This window comes from Chroicocephalus ridibundus, chromosome 1 (assembly GCF_963924245.1).
Source record: "Chroicocephalus ridibundus chromosome 1, bChrRid1.1, whole genome shotgun sequence".
NCBI lineage: Eukaryota > Metazoa > Chordata > Aves > Charadriiformes > Laridae > Chroicocephalus > Chroicocephalus ridibundus.
The window spans coordinates 140511596-140532140 of NC_086284.1; the positions used below are offsets into that span (position 1 = coordinate 140511596).

The following is a 20545-nucleotide window of genomic DNA, read 5'->3' on the forward strand; positions in this document are numbered from 1 at the left end:
CATGCCGTGATGCTACACAAGGCCTTTAAACATCAGCTTGTTACTTGTAACCCCTCAGATAACTTTTCTTAAGGAAATACAGAAGTCCCATTTGCCTCCGTTTCCTTCTATCTTCTGCAGCTCCATTTTTTTCAGGCTTAGCATTATCTACTGACAGTGACACCCAGCCTTATATAATGCCATGTGATGCCTTTCTAGGGAGCACAGAAACAGCCTGAATCATAATTTAGGCTCAGAGCTGGCAGTGAATAATAATTATCTCATCCCCACCCTTTTTCAAAGTGCGCGCTCGGTGATTTTTTTCACTAGTTCAGAACAAGGTTCAGACCGACTGCTACTCTGTCCAACCAGTAGTGTGAAAGTTTACCAAAAGCAGCAGCAGTACTATTCGATCCTACATCTGCTGAAGCCAGTTGCAAAAAGTTTTTTTCATACCTTACAGGATTAAGTTACTCTTCATTCAATGGCCATGAAATTTGATGAGAGCTATGATATGTCTGCATATTGAGTAGCACAGGTCATTCTCAATGCCATCTGTACTGCACCATGGGTGATACCAAATTGCCTTCAACACTTACAGATGAAAAAGGAATTAAGAGCCTAAAAAAAATATTGCTCAGCACCTTGTTGAATTGTGCTCTTTGTGTGCAGCAAATTGCAGAGATGGCACGTCTGTTTTCCAATGACTTTCAGTGTCTTTCCTGACTTCTCAGATGACTTTTAAAAATGGCAATTGTCTTCCTGGGGAAAAGCCATGTTTATTCTGGTTAGTCCCTGCACAGTCATTCCCCTTTCAAATAATAAGGATTAAATTTGTTTTAGTATTCTGAAGTGAACTAAATTACACATGAGTCAGGCCTACCTTCCAAACGTGATTACCCACAGAGGGGCATGCTCCACTTCAAGTCATTGTACTTCAGATCTAGCTTTTTTTTTCATTCAGATTACACCTCTCAAGTGTTCCCATGTAGACAAATCCTTACAGCTTTAGAAAAACCCTATCTCCAATGCCTGGTCCTTCTCTGCAGCAGGAAAATTGCTGTAAATTCCTGACTGTAAAGTCTGAAGAGCCATATTAATGTTCCTGTTACATACACTGCATTTTCCCCAAACAAACGTAGCTGCACCAAAATTCTGCAATAGAAACTGCAAGATGATACTCAGAACATACATATGTTGTGTCAATGCCCCAGATACACTTCTGTTCCCAAATACCTTATGATTTATCACCTATGGATATAACAAAAGGTAAGGCTCAACTATTTGGGGATTTGCCTTTTCTTTATTTCTGGAAAATATGCTTTTGTAAGACATTCCTTGCTTTTAGCATGTGTCCTTATAGCATTATTTTGAAAAGCCACTGGGCAGATGGTTCCCAAATGTGAGTTAATAACTTGTAGGTAGCTTTTGGGGAAGCTTTTTGAAATCGCTTCATGCAAAATGATTCTGCAAACTGCCTGCATGCCATTCTTTGGCTATTCTAGCAGACTATTTCAAAATGGTCAAGAGAAAATGGCAGATTTACGTTCTATTTGTTTTGCAGCAGACTGTTATATTTATATTGTAGTGGTAAAAGAATACAAAGGGAAACCAAATAATGCTCAAGGCTTTTACTGAAGATTTTTCTAGAACCTCGAAGTCCTCACTGGCCCAGCATGTTTGGGACTCTGCCCCTCTTCTGCAGCCCTTCTTACCATTTCTTACCATTCAAAATAAGGCTGATTTTTGACAGAATAGGATAGTCTGGGTGTTCAACAATCATGAGTCAGACTTCACAGCATCATAAGATTAATTTAAAAATCAGATTTCAAATGTGGGGCTCTTCCTGTTTACTTTTGGCTTGTTAGAGATACTGTATTTTTTGCATGGTTTAAAGTTAGAAATATTGCTAGTGTCCGATTTGGTGAGCATCTCTCATGTTTTCGATGCACCCCAGGGTGCAGTTTGCCCTCTTGGCTGTCAGGGCATGCTGATGACTCCTATTGAGCCTGCTGTCAACCAGCACCCCCAGGTCCCTTTCTGCAGGGCCGCTCTCCAGCCACTCCTCTCCCAATTTATACGTGTGACTAGTGTTACTCCATCCCAGGTGCAGAATCCAGCATTTTGACTTCTTAAATTTCATCCCATTAATCATAGCCCAAAGCTCCATTCTATCTAGATCCCTCTACTCAAGACGGTCAACAGCACCTCACAGTTTGGTATCATCAGCAAACTTCCTAATGGTGCAACTCCTGCATCCAGATCATTGATAAATATATTGGAACAGAACTGAGGAAACACTGAGGAAACAGAACGTTGGTCCAAGGTATTTAAAAAATCAGCTAAGAGCTCCAAGTTGATAGTTAGAGCAAGCGAATGCCTTCCTCAACACAGCAAAACCTCCTACCATAAGGGACCAGGAAATAAGGCTTCCTTCAGGATAGGGCCAAAGTCTGGAGGATAAAGAATAAACTCCAAGATGTACTTCCTTCTCAGAAATCACATATTGCTAATACGTATGTATCTATATTTTCTTTTTAAAACCTCCATCTACTTCACTGCTCACAGCTCTCATGAGAAGAGACTGAGAGAACCAATACACAAGGGCTATTAGGTATATTTCTTATGGCATCATTGGAAGGGTCTCATCCACAGAATCAGTGGTGAATACAGTATAAGAATGTAAATAAAACAGGTAGCATTGGCTAGACCAGAACGGTAAAGTCTAGTGATTATAGCGATAAACATGTTTGCAGATAACACAGAAAAGTGCATGTAACTGCTGTCCTGCTAGAGAGCAGTAAAGTGACAGTTGTTTTGGTTAGGTGTACCTTACAGATTCATTTTAGTTTATGACTGTAAAACTTGTGGGCAAAAAGTGTGACTACGTGGTCCTTAAAATTAAGCTTCCCCATGAGGAAATGTGCCCTCTCTTCTGCACCCCACTACTGTGTGATCTCAGGAAAGTTGCCTCGAGCTCAGTTATGCTTTTCAGGTCTAGTCTTAAACATGGCACAGTAAAAAGGTTTGCTTTTCTTCCTGTCCATTGTCAAATCAGGCCAGAAAGTCCTATAGCAAATGCCACTGGTGGGCATAATATGTATTGCATAGTTGGTTAGTGAGTAGTGAAGAATCAACTAACTCTACAGAGTGCCTTATGCTTAGAAAAGCAAATAGGATGAACTATTACTCAGCTCTAGGAAGTAACGGAGCTGCAGCTGGTACAGCTGCTGTGCAGGGCTGCTAAGGGGCATGCAAGCCAATCTACTTAAAACAGTCTATTTTAAATAGAAATAGCCCAATAGTAAATACTCCAATAGTAAAGATAGAGTCTTCTTGTAAATTCTTCCCTCTCATCTTCTTACCCCTCCAAGCTCCTTACTGCACTGGAGCAGAAAAGGATATGAGCTTTAATGTCAAGGTTTTGTTTCCTCATGTTTTAAAACACCAGGATGGCATGAGAATGGACCATGATGAACTTGACCCCAAACTCACTGAAATCAAGCAAGCTCGCTCTCCATGCTCCCTCCCCCTGCAACTACAGCAGGCTTTATAACAAGTTAAAAGTTTGAAAAACATTCTGAAAGTACTGCTAGATGAAAGGAAAGAATTCTGTCTCCATATGCCAGCACTATTTGACATATTTCTAAGCACAACTCTGCTTCTCACTGTTATTCTATAAATCCCATCTAATCAGTAGTTGCTACACTTCAGAGAAGTCTGTGAATATACCCAGGTTGATAGTGCATTTCATTCACCATGTCTTTCCTGTTTTGACAGAACAACAATTAGGAGAGCTAATGCCACAGCTTTTCCCTAAAAGAAACAGTATTAATTCAGGTCTTTCTTCCCCCCGTGCAACCATCTATCTTTACAAAAGTTGTAAACAAAAATATTCTTTTCTTCAAGGCTGGTGTTCTTTTGCCATATTTAGTTGAAAATAGCCAACAAGCTCAAAAGTTACTGATGAACAAAAGAGTGACTAAAAAAACTTTGTTTCCCTTGGAAACCACCAAACCCTTCCCCAGAATGACGCAGAGTGAATCCAGTTCAGTTCAACATACTGTTTTCTGTAAAGCTGATAGAATCTATTTCTGGGGTGCTCCACGCAGCAGTTACAGAGCAATCCCACCACGAAACAATGTGTGAAGATAGCTGCATCTAAACTTCCTGCTAAGGCCACCACTAAGCCAGTGTCCCTGTGTGGGGAGTCATCCACAACATGAGCCGGCCAAGGCCAGAATATGCATTCCATAATGCACGGGCTGGCGTATGCAGCACCAGGTGCAGCCGCATCCACTCAACCTTGTCAACATGTGAGCATAAGGTAAAGAGAGATGATGAGGAGAAAGAGACTGCTAACTCTGCGAAAGAGAGACAGCGTTGGGAGAACGATGGCATGCAACACCATGCTGCAAACAAGCATCCTGCCATGCATCAGGGGAGGGCGGCGGGACAGCTGCATGCGACACAGCCACCAAAGCTCCCATGGAGTACTGAGCCATGGGGCAACTCATCAGATTCTGCTTCTCACAGAGGCAAGATGCTGCCAGTCAGCAGATTGGGCTCAGCACCGAGTTCAGCTGGAGCCGCAAGGCCCTGCCACTCACTGAGCACTGTTTTGCCTCAGTGAAAAGCACCAGCTCCTGGCTCCAGGCTCCTACTGAGATCCAAACTGAACAGAGCCAGCAACTCAGCAGGAGCCGGCTGTAGCCCTGGATATAGGCATAGCCAATGTGTTCTTAGCGAGCAGTGATATTGCACCCTGAGAGCACGTCCTGCACTGGTTTAACCCCTGTACAACCCCCTGTTCACTTAGGATGGTCTGCTTCTCTTCAAGGGAGAGCCGCATTTGACCTGCGCTGTGTGAAAATCTACTATCTGTTAACGAGACATTTACTCTGATGAGGCAGTTAAAATGAGCATACTGCGAAGCCTATAAAAATTATTGACATTCATAGCGCCATTAATCAGCTGCACTCATCCTCCAAATTCTACCATCTCGCTGTGAAATGGAAAGCTGCAGGCCTGATTCACTGCAAATCAGCTCAGCTCTGCGCTGTTTTGTCCCAGTCACGTCAGCACCAAACTGGAAGGCACAGCCACGGATCAGGCAGGAGATTTGTCTGAGCCACTTTGTTTGTTGCCCTCACAGTTAAACCTTGGAAAATCCATTTTTTGCCAGGATCTTTTGCTGTAGCTGTTCCTCCCATTGGGAAGGATGCTAATTGTCTGTTTATCATCTGGTCAGAAAGGGGAATTGAATATCGCCTGAATGAGTCACAGCCTGCTGGAATTCACTCCTGCCCCTGCCCTCTCCTTAAACTGAGAAGGCATGCATGGCACACACCTGAGTACAGACACTTCATGAGTAAGGCTTCTTTTCAGTAAAGGTACCTGGCTCATGTTTCCTATTCAACAGAGACTAAAACTTTACAGAATCAGCCATTGGCAGCACTCCCAGGATATTTTTCCATTCGCACATATTTCTAAAAATGTCAACGCCAGTCTAACCACTCTCATCTGGGAAGCCTGACATCAGATGTACATTAGCCCAAGGGAAAAAAAAATCCAAACTGCAGGCCCCTTCTAAAAAGGAAAACAAATTCAAAGTATGTTACATTGGCTCCTGCCTCTCAGCTCTATGCAAATAACAGGAGGAAATTTTAAAGTGTGATTTTACACCCGTGACAATTCAATCAGAAAATCAGACAAGGGAATAGTATGGGTTTAGGGCATGAGACGTGGATGGTATGTGGGATTCTTATTCAGGCACGATCCCTATATGTTTGGATTCATTACCCAACAGCACACAAAAAAAAGTCCCAGGCAGGGCCTTAAGACCCGCGCTTTCTTTGCAGTCCTGGAATTAAAACCAGACAGCTAAACAACACTACATCTGACTGTGGGAGAGCTTCCCCAGGGAGGAAGCATTTTGGCTTGTGAATTCTGTTCCAGTCATCAGTCTCCGATTATTTTCTCTTCCAAATTTGGACCCTTCACACACCTTCCCAGCATCACCTGCTTTGCCTGAGAAACTAGTGTAGACTAACAAGACATGCTGTGCTGCCGTTTTGCAAGCTGAGTTCGAGCAAGAAGCAGGATTGTTTCCACACTCCCTTCTCCCCATAGCACATGCCGTCAGCATGCTATCACTGTAAGAGAGATCTCCATTTAATTTGGTCTGTCAAGATTCAAGGAAAACAGAAGATATGACTGCAGCCCTTGAGTCTATCTGAGTAGCTCTCCTGGAATGGAACAGAAGTTGACTTCAGCAGAACTAATCCATAATTACAGAGTGAACAGAGAGCAGGATGTGCTCCTGAAATACTTTAGATATATATTTCACTTTCCATGAATGCTGCAATAATGACTTTACAACTTCTCTTTCTAGGGGAAATTAATAGAAAGGCTCCCTCCCCTTACTGGCTCCAATGGTTTTGGGATGCGTTTGGCTCTTGAATTATACTTTCTTGCAAATCTACATGTTTTTTACACGTCCATTTAAAGTACGTATCCTGTCTCTAAATACTGAATAATACATAAATATGATAAACAGAGTTTTTAACCTTACTTGTTGTTGAAACAGACCTTAAAGACTGATTCCCTGACATAAAAAGTTCCATCAGACTTTCCAGATGGTGGTCCTCATCATTCCAGACCCCAAGTTCTGGTGGTCTTTGCCATAGCCACCTAAGACATGACCACTGCACTAAGCCCCCTGCCTATCCATCAGCTGGAGGAAACCACCTCCAAGCAGAAATTCCTCAGCCAGCAAGTTCTATTGTCCAGAACATTTGCCATCATCAATCAGGCCTTCAGTACTCAGAAGTCTGTTCTTGCCACTCCTACTGAAGGATGACAACCTCTGTCAGAGAATCGTAGAATCATCATAGAATCATAGGGTTGGAAGGGACCTCTGGAGATCATCTAGTCCAACCCCCCTGCCAGAGCAGGGTCACCTAGAGCAGGTTGCACAGGAACGCGTCCAGGCGGGTTTTGAATGTCTCCAGAGACGGAGACTCCACCACCTCTCTGGGCAGCCTGTGCCAGTGCTCTGCCACCCTCAAAGGAAAGAAGTTCCTCCTCATGTTGAGGTGGAACTTCCTATGCTCAAGTTTGTGCCCATTACCTCTTGTCCTGTCCCCGGGCACCACTGAGAAGAGCCTGGCCCCATCCTCCTGACACCCACCCTTTAAGTATTTATAAGTGTTGATAAGGTCCCCCCTCAGCTGTCTTTTTTCCAGACTGGAGACCCAAATCCCTCAGCCTTTCTTCATAAGAGAGGTGTTCCAGTCCCCTAATCATCTTGGTAGCCCTTTGCTGCACCCTCTCCAGCAGTTCCCTGTCCCTCTTGAACTGGGGAGCCCAGAACTGGACACAGTACTCCAGACACAGAGAAGGAGACAAAGGAGAAAACAGTCATTAGGAGAAGGAAGGAGATGTTGAGTGGAAGATCATATGGGATGCTTGTGTATACAAAAACTAAAAAATGAAAGGTCATTGATAGGTTCACCTGTCCTTAGTGGTCCCTTCAGAGGGACTTGCTTCTCACCCACTTGTTGGGGTGGCTGGCAGCATTAACATCTTAAATTATTGCAGTTAGAGCTGTCCAGATCCATAAATTACAGTATCAGAAAAGATTTCAAGTGGAAGTTTACTTCCAGACATGCACTCTTACTCTTTAGTCTGACAGAACTTAACATATGTTCCAGTCCTTGGGGACCCCAGCAGAGCAATTGCTGGTATATAGATTCACCTTGAAGTTACAGAAGAATTCTAGTGGTGGTCCACTTCCTAGCAGTGCTGGGCGGTCCGCGGTTTCTACAGCACTAGAAGCAGTAATACAGTTACACATGCTTGTATTAGCTTTCCTTCCAGTATGACATCTAAAATCCCAATGCTTTGTAAGAGAAGCTTGGTGATGCTTTCAGAATAGTCCTTACTTGCACGCACATTTTTCTGAGGCTATCTCAATGGATTTAGACAAGTCAAAGCCATTTGGAAGCTAACAATTCTCAGAAAGTGTGTATTTGTTTTGACCTTCAGTTACTCCTTTTTCAGATTGCAATTAGTTTAGGACCAAATTATCATTTTGGCATATATGCAAAGGGAAGGAAACTCAACTCACAGTGTAAACACCATGGACCAGCACAGAAGGGCCTTGTCCGTGTCAGATACAGGCCAGGTTAACATCTGCAGAAGATCTTTCAGGTGAGGCTGACCACCTCTTTGGGAAGGAGGCTGGCCTCAGTGGGATCTCTGCAGTTCTCAGACTGCCTGAATTCCTGTATTTCTTTGCATGCAGTTAGGATTGTCTCCTCAGCCCCTTTGTTTTGTTTTGATTGTGTTTTTTTTTTCATTTCCGGTTAGTTTCTAGTGCAGCCTGCTGGATAGCAAGAACAGGGGATGCGCTTGGCCACCAGGGGCTCAACTGTATCACAGTTCCTAAACAGAATTACAAGATGCAGTGACAGTGACTGAAACACAAGGTATAACCTACAGTAGAGGTGTGCAAACAGGAAAATCAGTCAGTCAAAACCAAAGCACAGTATCCTGCTCTCACTGTCAGATTCACTCATGCTCTTCCATTTGCACTTTAAAAAGTTGGGGATTTGTGTGGTGACTTTTAGTATAGTTGCATATACTCTGCTCAGGTGGCAGCAGAATTAGATGAGAGCAGATTTCTGCAGAGATAATAGTGCTTAATGAATAGAGACTGATTCTTGTCTAAGGTAAGAAAGTACCGGTAGGGGAAAAGTGTAAAGCTTTTAAGATACTCCAAAAAATTGTCTGAGGGCAAGATGCCATATACCATCAAAGCAGGGCATACTTCTCAGCCCTAAGTATGAAACTGAGTGGTATCTACATTTGTCAGTTAAAAACAGTTTGAGGGAACATTCACAGGCAATTAATCACAATCAACTACACTGTTAAAGGCTCCTGGTCACAGCTGTAAGTCTGTACCAGAGAGCTCTCTCCCAAATCCTAGGCATGATGTGGGAATCAGCACAGGCCAGGAACCAAGCCTATTAGTCAGTCTCTCTCCGGCCACTTTGTTTTGGAGGGAAAGTCTAACAGTATGAACACAGGCTGCTGTATGCCAACTGGCCTCAGTGCCAGAGAATGGTCCTGGGCACGTTTCATTTTCTAATATAGATGCAGTCAGGATGTCTATGAGAATTCGTATGTCCTCCTTAGTGGAATATCCACCTTCCTTATTAAGAACAAACCTAACCCATTTTCCACTAGCAAGAAGAACTGCAAATTCCATTTTGAAACGCACAGTGTTTCCAAGGCTTCCAGAGGGATTTCTCTCTCATACTCTACGCTGAGAGAGAAAAAACAAAAAGTCTATGCTCCTCAGCCTCTGCTGAGTATGCGTCACTGAGATCCTTCTTACATCTCCTGGTACACCTTCCAGCGACCCCTTAAGATGGTTTCAATTCAGAATGTCAAGACGACAGCTAAAATTTGAAGAAAAAAAAAAAATCCTTCAAAACACAACCAGGACAAGCTTGTGAACACTCTGTTATGCAGTTAAATGAATTCTGCTATCAGAGCAAAGCTATCAGACCAAGTTAGAAAATTAATTATCTTCTAATAATAAATTACTTTTTTCCATTGTGTAATAATAATAATATTTAGCATTGCTGAAATAGTTTACCTGTTGCAACCACTGTATGTGAGCGAGCTATACACACCTGTTGGTGCTCCTCTGTGCTTCGTAAGTCAAAGAGATAGATAGGGCCACTGAAGAATGGGTGCTGTTCTCAGCTCCAGAGAAATCCAGATTGAAATGCCTTGGCTACAGAATTTTTGCCCACAGAGAGATATGGGGCATCTCTAAACATTCAACACACTGGCATCAGAGCCCCTAAAGTTAGCATCTTAACCCAAGGAATAGGTCATTTAGAGATACCCTGTGAGAAAAGTGCATTTTGGGAATCTGAATTGAATTTTGCCATTTACTGGGATTTACTCCACCAGGCCTGCAGGAAGATGTCAGTGTCTGCTTTGGATGCACCTTTTAGCACACTCTCCTAAAGACGGGTACCTGTATCCTTTCTTTCAAATCACTGAGCAGACTTTTGAAACATGATCCTGACAGATATTGTGTAGGTATTTTGCCCAGTAGCTGAAATCCAGAAACAACTCTGGGATTCACCTTCGCTTTCTTAGGCAAATGCCCTGATATCTCAGCTATAGACTCTTGCTCTTCCCTTTGCTTCTTATTTGGCTCAAGGAATGTTGTCTCCTTCAAAGCATAGTGGTTAAGCTTTAGCTAGAGGGTATTCCTTCCCAGGACAATCTTTGTCACCCTCCAAATTGACTGCTTCTTTGCATCAGTCCTCTTGCATGGCCAGAATTTCTCAGCACATCAAAGATTATATTTCCTAATTAAAACATTCCTAAAATTAATTGCATAATAATAAAACAGTAACAACAACATGTATTTTCACATTAATATTTTGTGTCTTTAAGTAAGCCTCTTATGCAGCACTGCCTTGAAAATTATAGTGTTTTCTGAACTAAGGAACTCATAAAATCTGCACTGCAAATTCACATTAAAGGCTTCCTTCAATTACACCCCCTCACATCTTCAAATAATTTTGAACAAGATAGAAAAAAAAAATAAGGCTACACTGATTAAATAATTCATATAATTTTCAGCTGCCCCCCTTCCCCCCAGTCACGTGCATTTCTACTAACAATTAAACAGGGAGGAGGGAGAGGAAGAGGAGATTTTAAGTTTGTTGAACTTGCTCAAGAGAATTAAGTATGGCAGAGTCTAGCTAATCCCTACTAACTCTGGGGGGAACAAAGAAAACCCTCGTATGGATTTGTGAGATTTTCTGGGGGTATTTCTAAGTGCTAGGACACCACCATTGAAGTGAAACCATACAAAGGAAGGAATTTTAACATTACCAACCTCTGGTTCCTGTACACACCTCAGACCCTTAGATAGCTGCGCTACCAATCTATTTAACTTGCACCACTTCTTCCAGGATCTTCATACAAACTGCCACACTGAATATGAGTATTTATTATGCAACTGTATTCTCATGAGAAAAGCTTCAAGGCTTCATTGTACTCCTTACCTACAGGAAACAGACCACAGGGAAACCACCACTGCCTGGACTGGGTTGGAGACGTGATCTGACAGAAGAGACTGTATATTTCAACATTTATCTCCAAACTGTCTTTGTCAGAAAACTGGAGAAGTGCAGAACTACTACTGTCCTGAGAGGGGAATTATTATGGACTTCCACCCAACGTGGCTTCTCTAGCAACATGATTTCCTATGTCAATTTTAACACAACCACCTCTAGCAACACATCCATCTGAAACTGAAAGGAGAGAGCTGTAGAATGCCCAGCACTAATCACACCTACAACATACAGCAGCAGGATAGCTCTGCCACTTACTGCTTTGCAATAAGGACTGCTATCACCATCAAATATACTGCGTGATAAAAGTGAAGGGAGGAAGTGAGCACTGAGGTATTAATCCAAAGGGTAAGAGCCAGAGTAATCCAAGAACAAATTAACGGGAGTTGGAAGAGAAGGCAAAAATGCAAATCACTCCTATTTGCAGAACCAACTCTTCATCTTGGATCTGCATCTTCTCAGATAATATCAGTGAAGACTGGGGAACCCTGCGTCTAAGTCATTATTCATGTGAGAAGGACTTCAATGGGTGACATAAACTAAATAGAATAAAACACCACAGAATGTTTTAAAAAAAATTGAGTTATCCTTGGCTGCTTAAAAGCCATTTCCCATAAGACTGCAAGTAGCAGTCTCCCTGGCACACTGTAGTTGAAACACAGAAATGAGATATATCTTTCTTTTCTGCCTTCTGCATGTCACACAAGTGTTACAACCTGCACTGATTTCTGTGGAAACATCCTCCTGATGACAGTGAACATGAGTGAATTACAGAAGAGAATTTGCAGATTGCTTTTGGTAAATTTTAAATTCTATCTATCTATCTATCTATCTATCTATCTATAAATAAAATCAAAATTATTAATTTTGCAGTAAACATATAGACTATGTGTGCTGGGAAGCCCATGCTCTAATGGAAACACTTTGTTGTCAGCTAGAAAGGTTATTAGTTTTACTATTAGATCAGGTAATTTCTGGAGATCAGGTCAATTAGCTGAAAATTCAAAGTAACATTGTTCCATTGGAAAGGGTAACCTCATTTTCATCTCAAGTCAAGTCAAGTGAGGAGAAATTAACTGAAAACAAAGGATGTTGCATCTCTTTCAGAACAATGGAAACAAGATTGCAGTCAGAGCCACTGGATTTTAACAATGCTGTTTTGGATTCACCCAGGCATCACTGAGAACAAAATCCAGGTATCTATCCCTAGCACAAAGTTCTTAAAGAAAGCCCCAATGGTGGCAATGCAAAGCTATTCCTAAATTGGACTACCTGTTCATTGTGCCCTGGAGTGGGATTTCAGAGTACACAACGGCAAACTCCTTGCTGAGTCGGATTCATCACATTGTCAAAAAATATGTGATTATCTTAGAGGGCAGCTGAGCTGTAAGTTCAAGGGAAAGTGGCACATAAGCTGGCACAAGCATAGAATCAAGTCCCACGTATTTACAACAGTGGGGAACAGAACAAAGTCAGTTAGTGCTGATACTGTGGTGAGAATCTGGAGCTGCAGTTACTGGGTGCTTTCAACAAAGCTATGCTAACTATACAAAGGTGCTTACTTGTAGTACTTATGAAGAGAGAAACGAGCTTTTATTGCATCAACTGGTATTACTGAGAAAAAAAAAATGCTTCCAGGTAAACAAGCCATCTTCAAGGCACTGGTTCACAACAGCTCTGTGTCTGTCTATTAGTCTCTCCAACACACTGCCATACAACATACCAATCCCATCACTGGCCAAGTAGCGAGTCTTGATACGGTCTTTAAAGTCCTCCTTTCATTATTCCCTAAGTGCAGCAGCAATCTGCCTGCAGGCCCTTGTCAAATGCCACTGCTGGTCAGGACATCCTTCCAAGTGACCCGAACAAATCTCAGCTAGGTAGCTACATTCCTCACTACGGCTAAGTGGCATTGTTGCATGCCACTAAATGGTCTCCCTGTTTTACCTCAGAACTAGCTTCACTGATAAATTTCAGAAGAGTAAGGCTTTTTGCATACGTATATATCTTTCATGAGACTGAAAGTGCACTGGTATTTCCTTTGTTACCTAATGAGAGGTGAACAGCAGTGCGTGGAGAAGAGAAGCTACTTCAGAGCAGTGCTCAGCGTGCTGTGAATCAAGAGGCCCCATAACCACCACCACCAGAACAGTGGTGTTTGCAGCACGAGAAGCCAGGCAACAGGCAGCAGAAGTGCCGTTTTCTCCTTACAGAGTCCAAATAAAAAGAGCACACAAAAGAGGGATTTGTTTGTGCTGCTCAAAGCAGCGTTAACTATCCCTCTGTGTTCAGTGACCCCACCAGATGGGTCACAGTGCACAGATGCTGGCATACAGCCCTTGCCTGCAGAGACACCAGGAGCTATGCAAGAGACCAGAAAGGAGACCACAGGGTGAATCTCTCTCCTCCCTTCCCTCCCTCCCTGAGATCTCACATTTGAGATGTCCCAGTCCAGCCAAGCACACTCATTTTTGTGTTTCTCCTAGCCCTCTCCCCCTTTGAAAGGCTTGGTCTTCCCTTCCACAGCCTTTTCTTTACCAGGTTTGTATATAGAAGATCATCGTGCTATTAAAGCACTAGGAGATGAATGGTGTTATATAACTCATAGTTACTGTTTTATCATTTTTTAGAATGATGGAAAAGTAAAATGGGAATGTAGACTCCCCTTGGGGCCAGGCTAAGCAAACTAAACTTACATTACTGGTGACCCAAAAGACTATTCACTTCAGCATCCCCAAAATGGAAGAATGGAAGGGTAATGCATTCCGGTACATACTGTCCCACACAAAATGACAAGACATTAATAACTATAGCATATAGGCATGTGTGGGGTGAGAAATCTTCAGTGATGTAGCTCCTAGTCAACAGAGTTTACAAAAAAAGCATTGGTTTGGGTCTTTTTTTACGTTTGCAATGATTTGCTATTCATTAATCTCTGATATCTTGTGGCTTTTGATATTCCAAAGAGGTTTTATTCCATTTGCTTTTCATTCCAGGTCAGCTAACATAAAATCAATAATGGTTTGGACAGATTTCTTTCTTGTAATGAGCCTAGAATTGGCATACATAGCCTAAACTCTCTTCCTGTTTCACATTTACAGGAGCTTTCTCGGAGTGATTTGGTTCTCTCTTTCTCTCATGTTCTTTCGCGGCAGAAATTTGCATCCGCATGTTACGAGGCTTCTACACTGCTTGTATCCCAGGCACAGATACATGCTGCCTGCTGAACTCAATGAAGCTTCTTGACACCAAAATCAATTAGAGCAAAAGCAGGTTCTCACTGCTGGAAAGTGAAAATACACTCTCAGCCAGGCCAAAGTTGCAATTCTTCATGCAGACAATCTCTCTACTCGGTTTGCGACTGATCACATCAAGAGGACTGCTCGGATGTGTAGTGGCTGCAGGAACAGGCACTCTTTCTGTAATAAGAATCCGGTGTTCCGATTACAGTGCCCTGCAGCACCACTTGTTTTCAGGCTCACAAACTGTACCACGTACCTAATTATTTGCACCAAAGTCCAACGGGAACTTAGACGGCTCTAAGTTTTCAGCAGGGTATATAGTTCATCTTTAAGTAATGATCTCAAAGATCAGCGTGTCTAAAATACCTGCTGAACAATGCTTTACTTAAGCATGTGCTCAAAGCTGAGCCCATGCTAAGCGCTTTGCTGAACTGTGATCTAACCATGTTTCTGGTCGTATTACTCAGTGTCTGGCAGCAACCTCTCTCATTAGAAAGCAAATCCTTTACTGCCTTATAAGCCAATAGAAATTATGCATCCTTGTAAAGAAGGTGTCAAAGCTGAGTTTGCCTGAACTGTGCTTGACGACTGTTTAGAAAGCCAAGCCAAACAAATATTTGCAACCATATTCTGAGAATAATTGGTTTTCTTTTTATTGGAAAGTTCTGTTGTTTTATTATGGAAAAACGCAGCGTGTTCAAACTGAAGGTCGAGGAATGATTTGACAAGCTTGCATAGAACCCTGTGCAGCAATTAGGGTATTTTGCTCTCACAGAGCTAGATCTTGATTGGGACAAATTCTCCTCTCAGTTATAGCAGGGCACATACGCTGGAATCCAGAGCTGAATTTTGCAGACTGGCTCCAGTGAGAAGTTAAAGGCCCCCAGCACCTTGCAAGACCAAGTCCTGTGTTATCTCTGCAAACCTGAACTAGGGTTCAACAAGCAGCCATGGTAACTTAAGAGTTCACTGCCACTGAAGGGTGAGGATTTCACTCCTCCCTCTTTCCTCACTTCCCTGCACCACTGACGTTCCCCATCCCTTCCTTGCACTGGCACTGGCATTCACTTGCTTTCCAACTCACTAATTCGACAGAAAAATATCTACTTTGTTGTTGTTGCTGTTGTTTCTCCATTGGATTTTCTGCCAGATTAGTGAGCTCAAACAGCTCCTGGAAGAGAAGGCAGCACTTGCACACGTACTTGCACAAAGACAGAACCAGTTCAGGGTAAGCAACAAAAGGGCGCACAATGGGAGGAAGAAAACTGAAAAGGAATGAGGAAGACAAGGCCTTCCCTTTCCATCAGAAATGGGCTTTTAAGATCAGATCAACCCACTCCCCATAGCCCTGATCTGCTTTCACCTACATCAGTTTTACACTGGTGTTACTCCACTAATTGCAGTAATTACTGTTATGTAATTCAGATCATTAATATGCAGAAGCTCCAGCCATAAGCAGGGTTCCACTGTTAAATAAGGGACTGTATATAATAAAGACATTGCCCAGGCTCTGAGGAGCTGACGGTCTCATTCAGCACAACGCACAACTGGAAGAGCAAACTATGGAAGGTAAAAGCGGTCAGGAAGGTGGGGGCAGTAATTCAAGGAAGACACAACCAAAATTTGATCCCAAAAGACTCACTGCAGTGTTTGGTACTTATTCAGGTGAGTCACATGGATTTAATCACTGAAAGTAAATCAAACTATTTGCTTGAGCAAAAAGCTTCAATGTAAGTCCAACAACGACCTAGATCTCAGCATGTGCAACAAGCAGTAATACCACCTCGTTTCATTTTAGATTCAGTCTCACCAAAGGGCCAATTCTGCACTTCACCGGGATAGAAAAACTCTCACTAAAGCAAACAGGATATCTGCCTGTATCTCAAGTGCAGCCGGATTGGGCACTTTGTCTGCTGGTTTTCTTGCAGGCAGTTTCTCAGCATACTACAGCATCATTCCCCGTCTAAATAAACACGCAAACCAACCAAGAAACCAACATCTACAATTAATGTGAGAGATCCTGTTCTCTATAATCAGATTCAACCTCCTTCCCCCTCACCCCTGGGTTTTGGGCTGAGCTCTGTGTGACAGTTCTTTATACCAAACATGAAAAATACTACTTGCCTGGCCCTTACCATGCCTGTTTTACTGAATAGGAAAGAAAAACATCATGCATTTGGCCATTATCATTAAACGGCATGGTAAGGGATGGGCAAGCAGAATTTGTGTCTGGACAAAAGAATATAAAAGCACTGTTTTGTAAAGCTGATTTAAAATTATCACAGTACATATATCTGAGGTACTTGCATAAATTATAATCCTGATTTAGTATTTACTTAGTTGTATTATAAAATCTGTTAGAAACAAACCTTGAGCGTTGACAATCAAGACTTCTCTTTCTGCTAGTCTTGCTGTGCCACTGTATATGGTAAAGGCATGAGACATCCTTCAGCAATAAAACAGTTTGAGGGGAAAACAGAGATGTCCTTTGCAAATGGTAACACAGCTTTTTGATTTAAAGTAAAGAAGCAACTTTGTGTCAGTCTTCACTAGTAAGCTGTACAGTGCTGTATTATCACGATGAAGATAATGTGTCACTCGTCTTTCAGAAACATCTTATCTGTAAAATCCACAGCACTGAAAAGGTTTTGTTTGGAAATAAAAGAAAACAAGCATGTGTTTTGATGAAAGGTGATGCTTTCCATCTGAGTCCAAGATATAAGCCACGCAACGGTTATTTAAGTAGCACGGCATGCCATGTTAGACTCTTTAAGTGCCGTCCGTTTCCAGTCTATGATAACTAAAAAGAGTGAACTGTGTACACAAATGGTATGGATACATGAAGGTGACTTATACACATGCCAAAATAATCTGGAGTGTACAATGAAAATAGGTTTGCAGATACTGCACTCGTATTCTACTTTCTTGTTACATCTATCCATTCCCTCATTCTTCTGATCTGTTGTGCACTTGGATCAAAACCAGTAACAGCAGACAATTTTTTTCTTTCGGTCTCAAAAATATAACAAAGGTATAAAACTGTAAAACTACCAAAAAAAAAAAAAAGCTGCACATACATTTTTTTGAGTGGGGACAGTAAGCACAGGACTGAATTATTTAGAAATTCTGAAACGGTAAGGTAATTAATAAAATTATTTATAAAGAAGTATATCTACAATATTTAATAATTTAAGGCTCACAAGAAACTAACATATCAATGACAATAAAAGTTTTCTGCTATAGGGTTAAAAGCACCAAATTCACTTCACATACTAGATAACCAGATCTGTACTGATCACAAGTGGAAAACTGAAAGTGCTTATCTGCTAATGTTTCTAGTGCTTTAACGATGTCGTATTTCACAGGAATAAGAAATCCCCTTTCAACCATACATACAGTTATACAGATATAAAATATATCGGAATAATTTCAGTTTGAAACTACAGTACAAAAACCCTCCCCCCCCGGTCCATTCATTCTCCACACACACATCCCCCAACTCTTTTAATACTAAACTTGGAGCAACTGAATTGGTTACAAATGACCCATTTAAAACCAACCACCATTTGCTAAAATAAGTTTCTACAAATTAGATTTTGCACTGTCACAATTTACCAGCTCCTGCATCATGGAGCGTAGCTTATTCTTAGTCTATTTTAAAAATAGGTGACCCTTTGTGTCATGGAAAAAGAACATAAAAACATGTATTTCTGGAGGACTACTCAGGACACTGATCAATTTATAAAATATAGCCTGATTTAAAAAATTAATTGGTACCAAAACAATAGTTATAGTAGTAAGTTTCTGACACCAGCAAATCTTTCTGCATCTCCCATCTCCAACTCTCTCCTCTCCTTACAAATCTGTTTCCCTATTGGTGTCCAGACAGAGTGCATAAAGGGATTTTCTGAGATCTACGTTACTTTTCGCTTTGATATTGGTTTTCTCTAAGGAGCTGGTGTCATTGTTGAACCCCTCATTGTTTTCCAAGTGCACAACAGATTTGTTCAGGGAGTTTCTACTGGATCTTCTCTTCGCATCTCCCCCTGCTGTGCTGCCCTGAGCACTACTGTGTTCGTCTTTGAGGATAGCTTGCTCTTCGTGATCAGTCTCTCGGTGGTAGAAGTAGTTGAAATTGGATACAATGACAGGGACAGGCAGGGCGATGGTGAGCACACCAGCGATGGCACACAAGGAACCCACAATCTTGCCCCCCACAGTGACAGGTCGCATATCCCCATAGCCCACAGTGGTCATGGTTACCACTGCCCACCAGAAAGCATCAGGGATGCTGGAGAAATGAGACTCGGGGTCATCGGCCTCAGCAAAGTAGACAGCACTGGAGAAGAGGATCACCCCAATAAAGAGGAAGAAGATGAGGAGGCCCAGCTCCCTCATGCTGGCTTTCAAAGTCTGTCCCAAGATCTGCAGACCCTTGGAGTGCCTGGAGAGCTTGAAGATCCTGAAGACTCTGACCAGGCGAATGACTCTGAGGATGGCCAGGGACATGGCTTGCTGCTGGCCCCCACCCCCATTGCTGCTGCCAGCCCCAGGCTGCTGCTGCTCATGTGCCAGCTCGGTGCCCAGGGTGATGAAGTAGGGGATGATGGCCACAATGTCAATGATGTTCATGATGTTGCGGGAGAACTCGGGCTTGCTGGGGCAGGCGAAGAAGCGGACGAGGAGCTCAAAGGTGAACCAGATCACACAGGTGGTCTCGATAATGAAGAAAGGGTCAGCAAGGCTACTGGGTGTCTGCATGGGTGGGGAGTCCCCGATCGTGCCATTCAAACCTCCACTTTGTGGGGGCAGGGGCACGGGCATCTCCCTCTCATCCCTGAATTCCGGCAGGGTCTCCAGGCAGAAGGTGATGATAGAGATGAGGATGACCAGCACAGAGACAATGGCAATGGCCCGGGCTGAGCTAGAGCTCTCGGGGTACTCAAAGATGAGCCAGACCTGGCGCTGGAACTCATTGCGGGGCAGGGGCTTCTCCTCCTCTTTGATGAAGCCCTCGTCTTCCCGGAAGCGCTCCATGGCCTCCTCACCCAGCTGGTAGAAGCGGATCTCGTCGGCGAAGACGTCAATGGAGACATTGACGGGCCGGCGGAGCTTGCCACCGGACTGGTAGAAATACAGGATCCCGTCAAAGCTGGGCCGGTTGCGGTCGAAGAAGTACTCATTTCGGAGGGGATCGAAGTAGCGCATGCGCTTATCCGGGTCCCCCAGCAGCGTGTTGGGGAACTGGTTGAGGGTGCCCAGCTGGGTCTCGAAGCGCAGCCCCGAGATGTTGATCAGCACCCGCTGGTGGTGCATGGCACCCCCGTTGGCCGCCGCCGCCTCCTCCTCCTCCTCGCCCGCCGCCGCCATGGCCATGCCCCGGCGGTGCCCCCCTTCCTCCGGGGGGCCCATCTCCATGGCCGCACTGGGGCGCGGGGCGCGCGGCGGCGGTTGGGGCGGCGGGGGGGCTCCGCGCGCCGCCGCCTGGCCGTTGGGGCTGCCCGCGCTGCCGCTGCGGTGCCTCCCGCCGCCTCCCCGGGGGGCCGGCGGGGGCCGCTCCCGCTCCTCGTCCGGCGGCGGCGGCGGCGGCGGCAGCGGCGGGGCGCCCTCCTTGCCGTCGCTCAGCCGCGGCACGGCGGCGGCGGAGCCGGCGATGTGGAGCAAGTCGCTCCGCCGCCGAGCCCGGGCGCTGCCGCCGCCGCCGCCGGCCGCGGCATCCTCGCCGCCCGCGATGGCCGTGGCGCCGCCGTTCTCCAGAGTCACCAGCGCGATCTCCATGGGCAGCGGCGGCAGGAGGCAGGCGCGTCTGAGGCGGCGGGCATGCTGCGCTCGCCGCCCCGCCGCCGCTGCCGCCGCCGCCGGCTACCTCCGGGCTGCCGCCCTGCCCTGCCCTGCCCTGCCCTGCCCTGCCCGCCTCCGCCTCACTGCGCGGCGGCGCGCAGCCGAGCGCGGCCCGGGGGAGCCGCCCGGGGACCCGGATATGAACGAGCCATCATTATATTATGGTCACTTGACGTCAAAAGGGATCCCTTCTCCTCCGCGCCCCCGTGCAGGCAGCGGCAGCCTCCCCCGGGAACCGAGATAGCGCATCCCCCTTCGCCCCGCCCGGCGAGGGGGGCTCCGCAGCGCGGCAGCCGAGCTCATCCGTCGGCA

General features: G+C 44.4%; 2 protein-coding genes across 3 annotated transcripts in view; both read right to left on the reverse strand.

The window, feature by feature from the left end:
- LOC134525192 (very long chain fatty acid elongase 4-like) overlaps nt 1–20545 on the reverse strand; it is a 60486-nt gene that overhangs the window by 17660 nt on the left and 22281 nt on the right. The window lies entirely within an intron of this gene.
- LOC134525183 (potassium voltage-gated channel subfamily A member 5-like) lies at nt 17594–20267 on the reverse strand. The gene has a single exon (XM_063355804.1). It carries the CDS (start codon nt 20168–20170, stop codon nt 18248–18250), a length of 1923 nt encoding a protein of 640 aa, XP_063211874.1. The 5' UTR covers nt 20171–20267; the 3' UTR covers nt 17594–18247.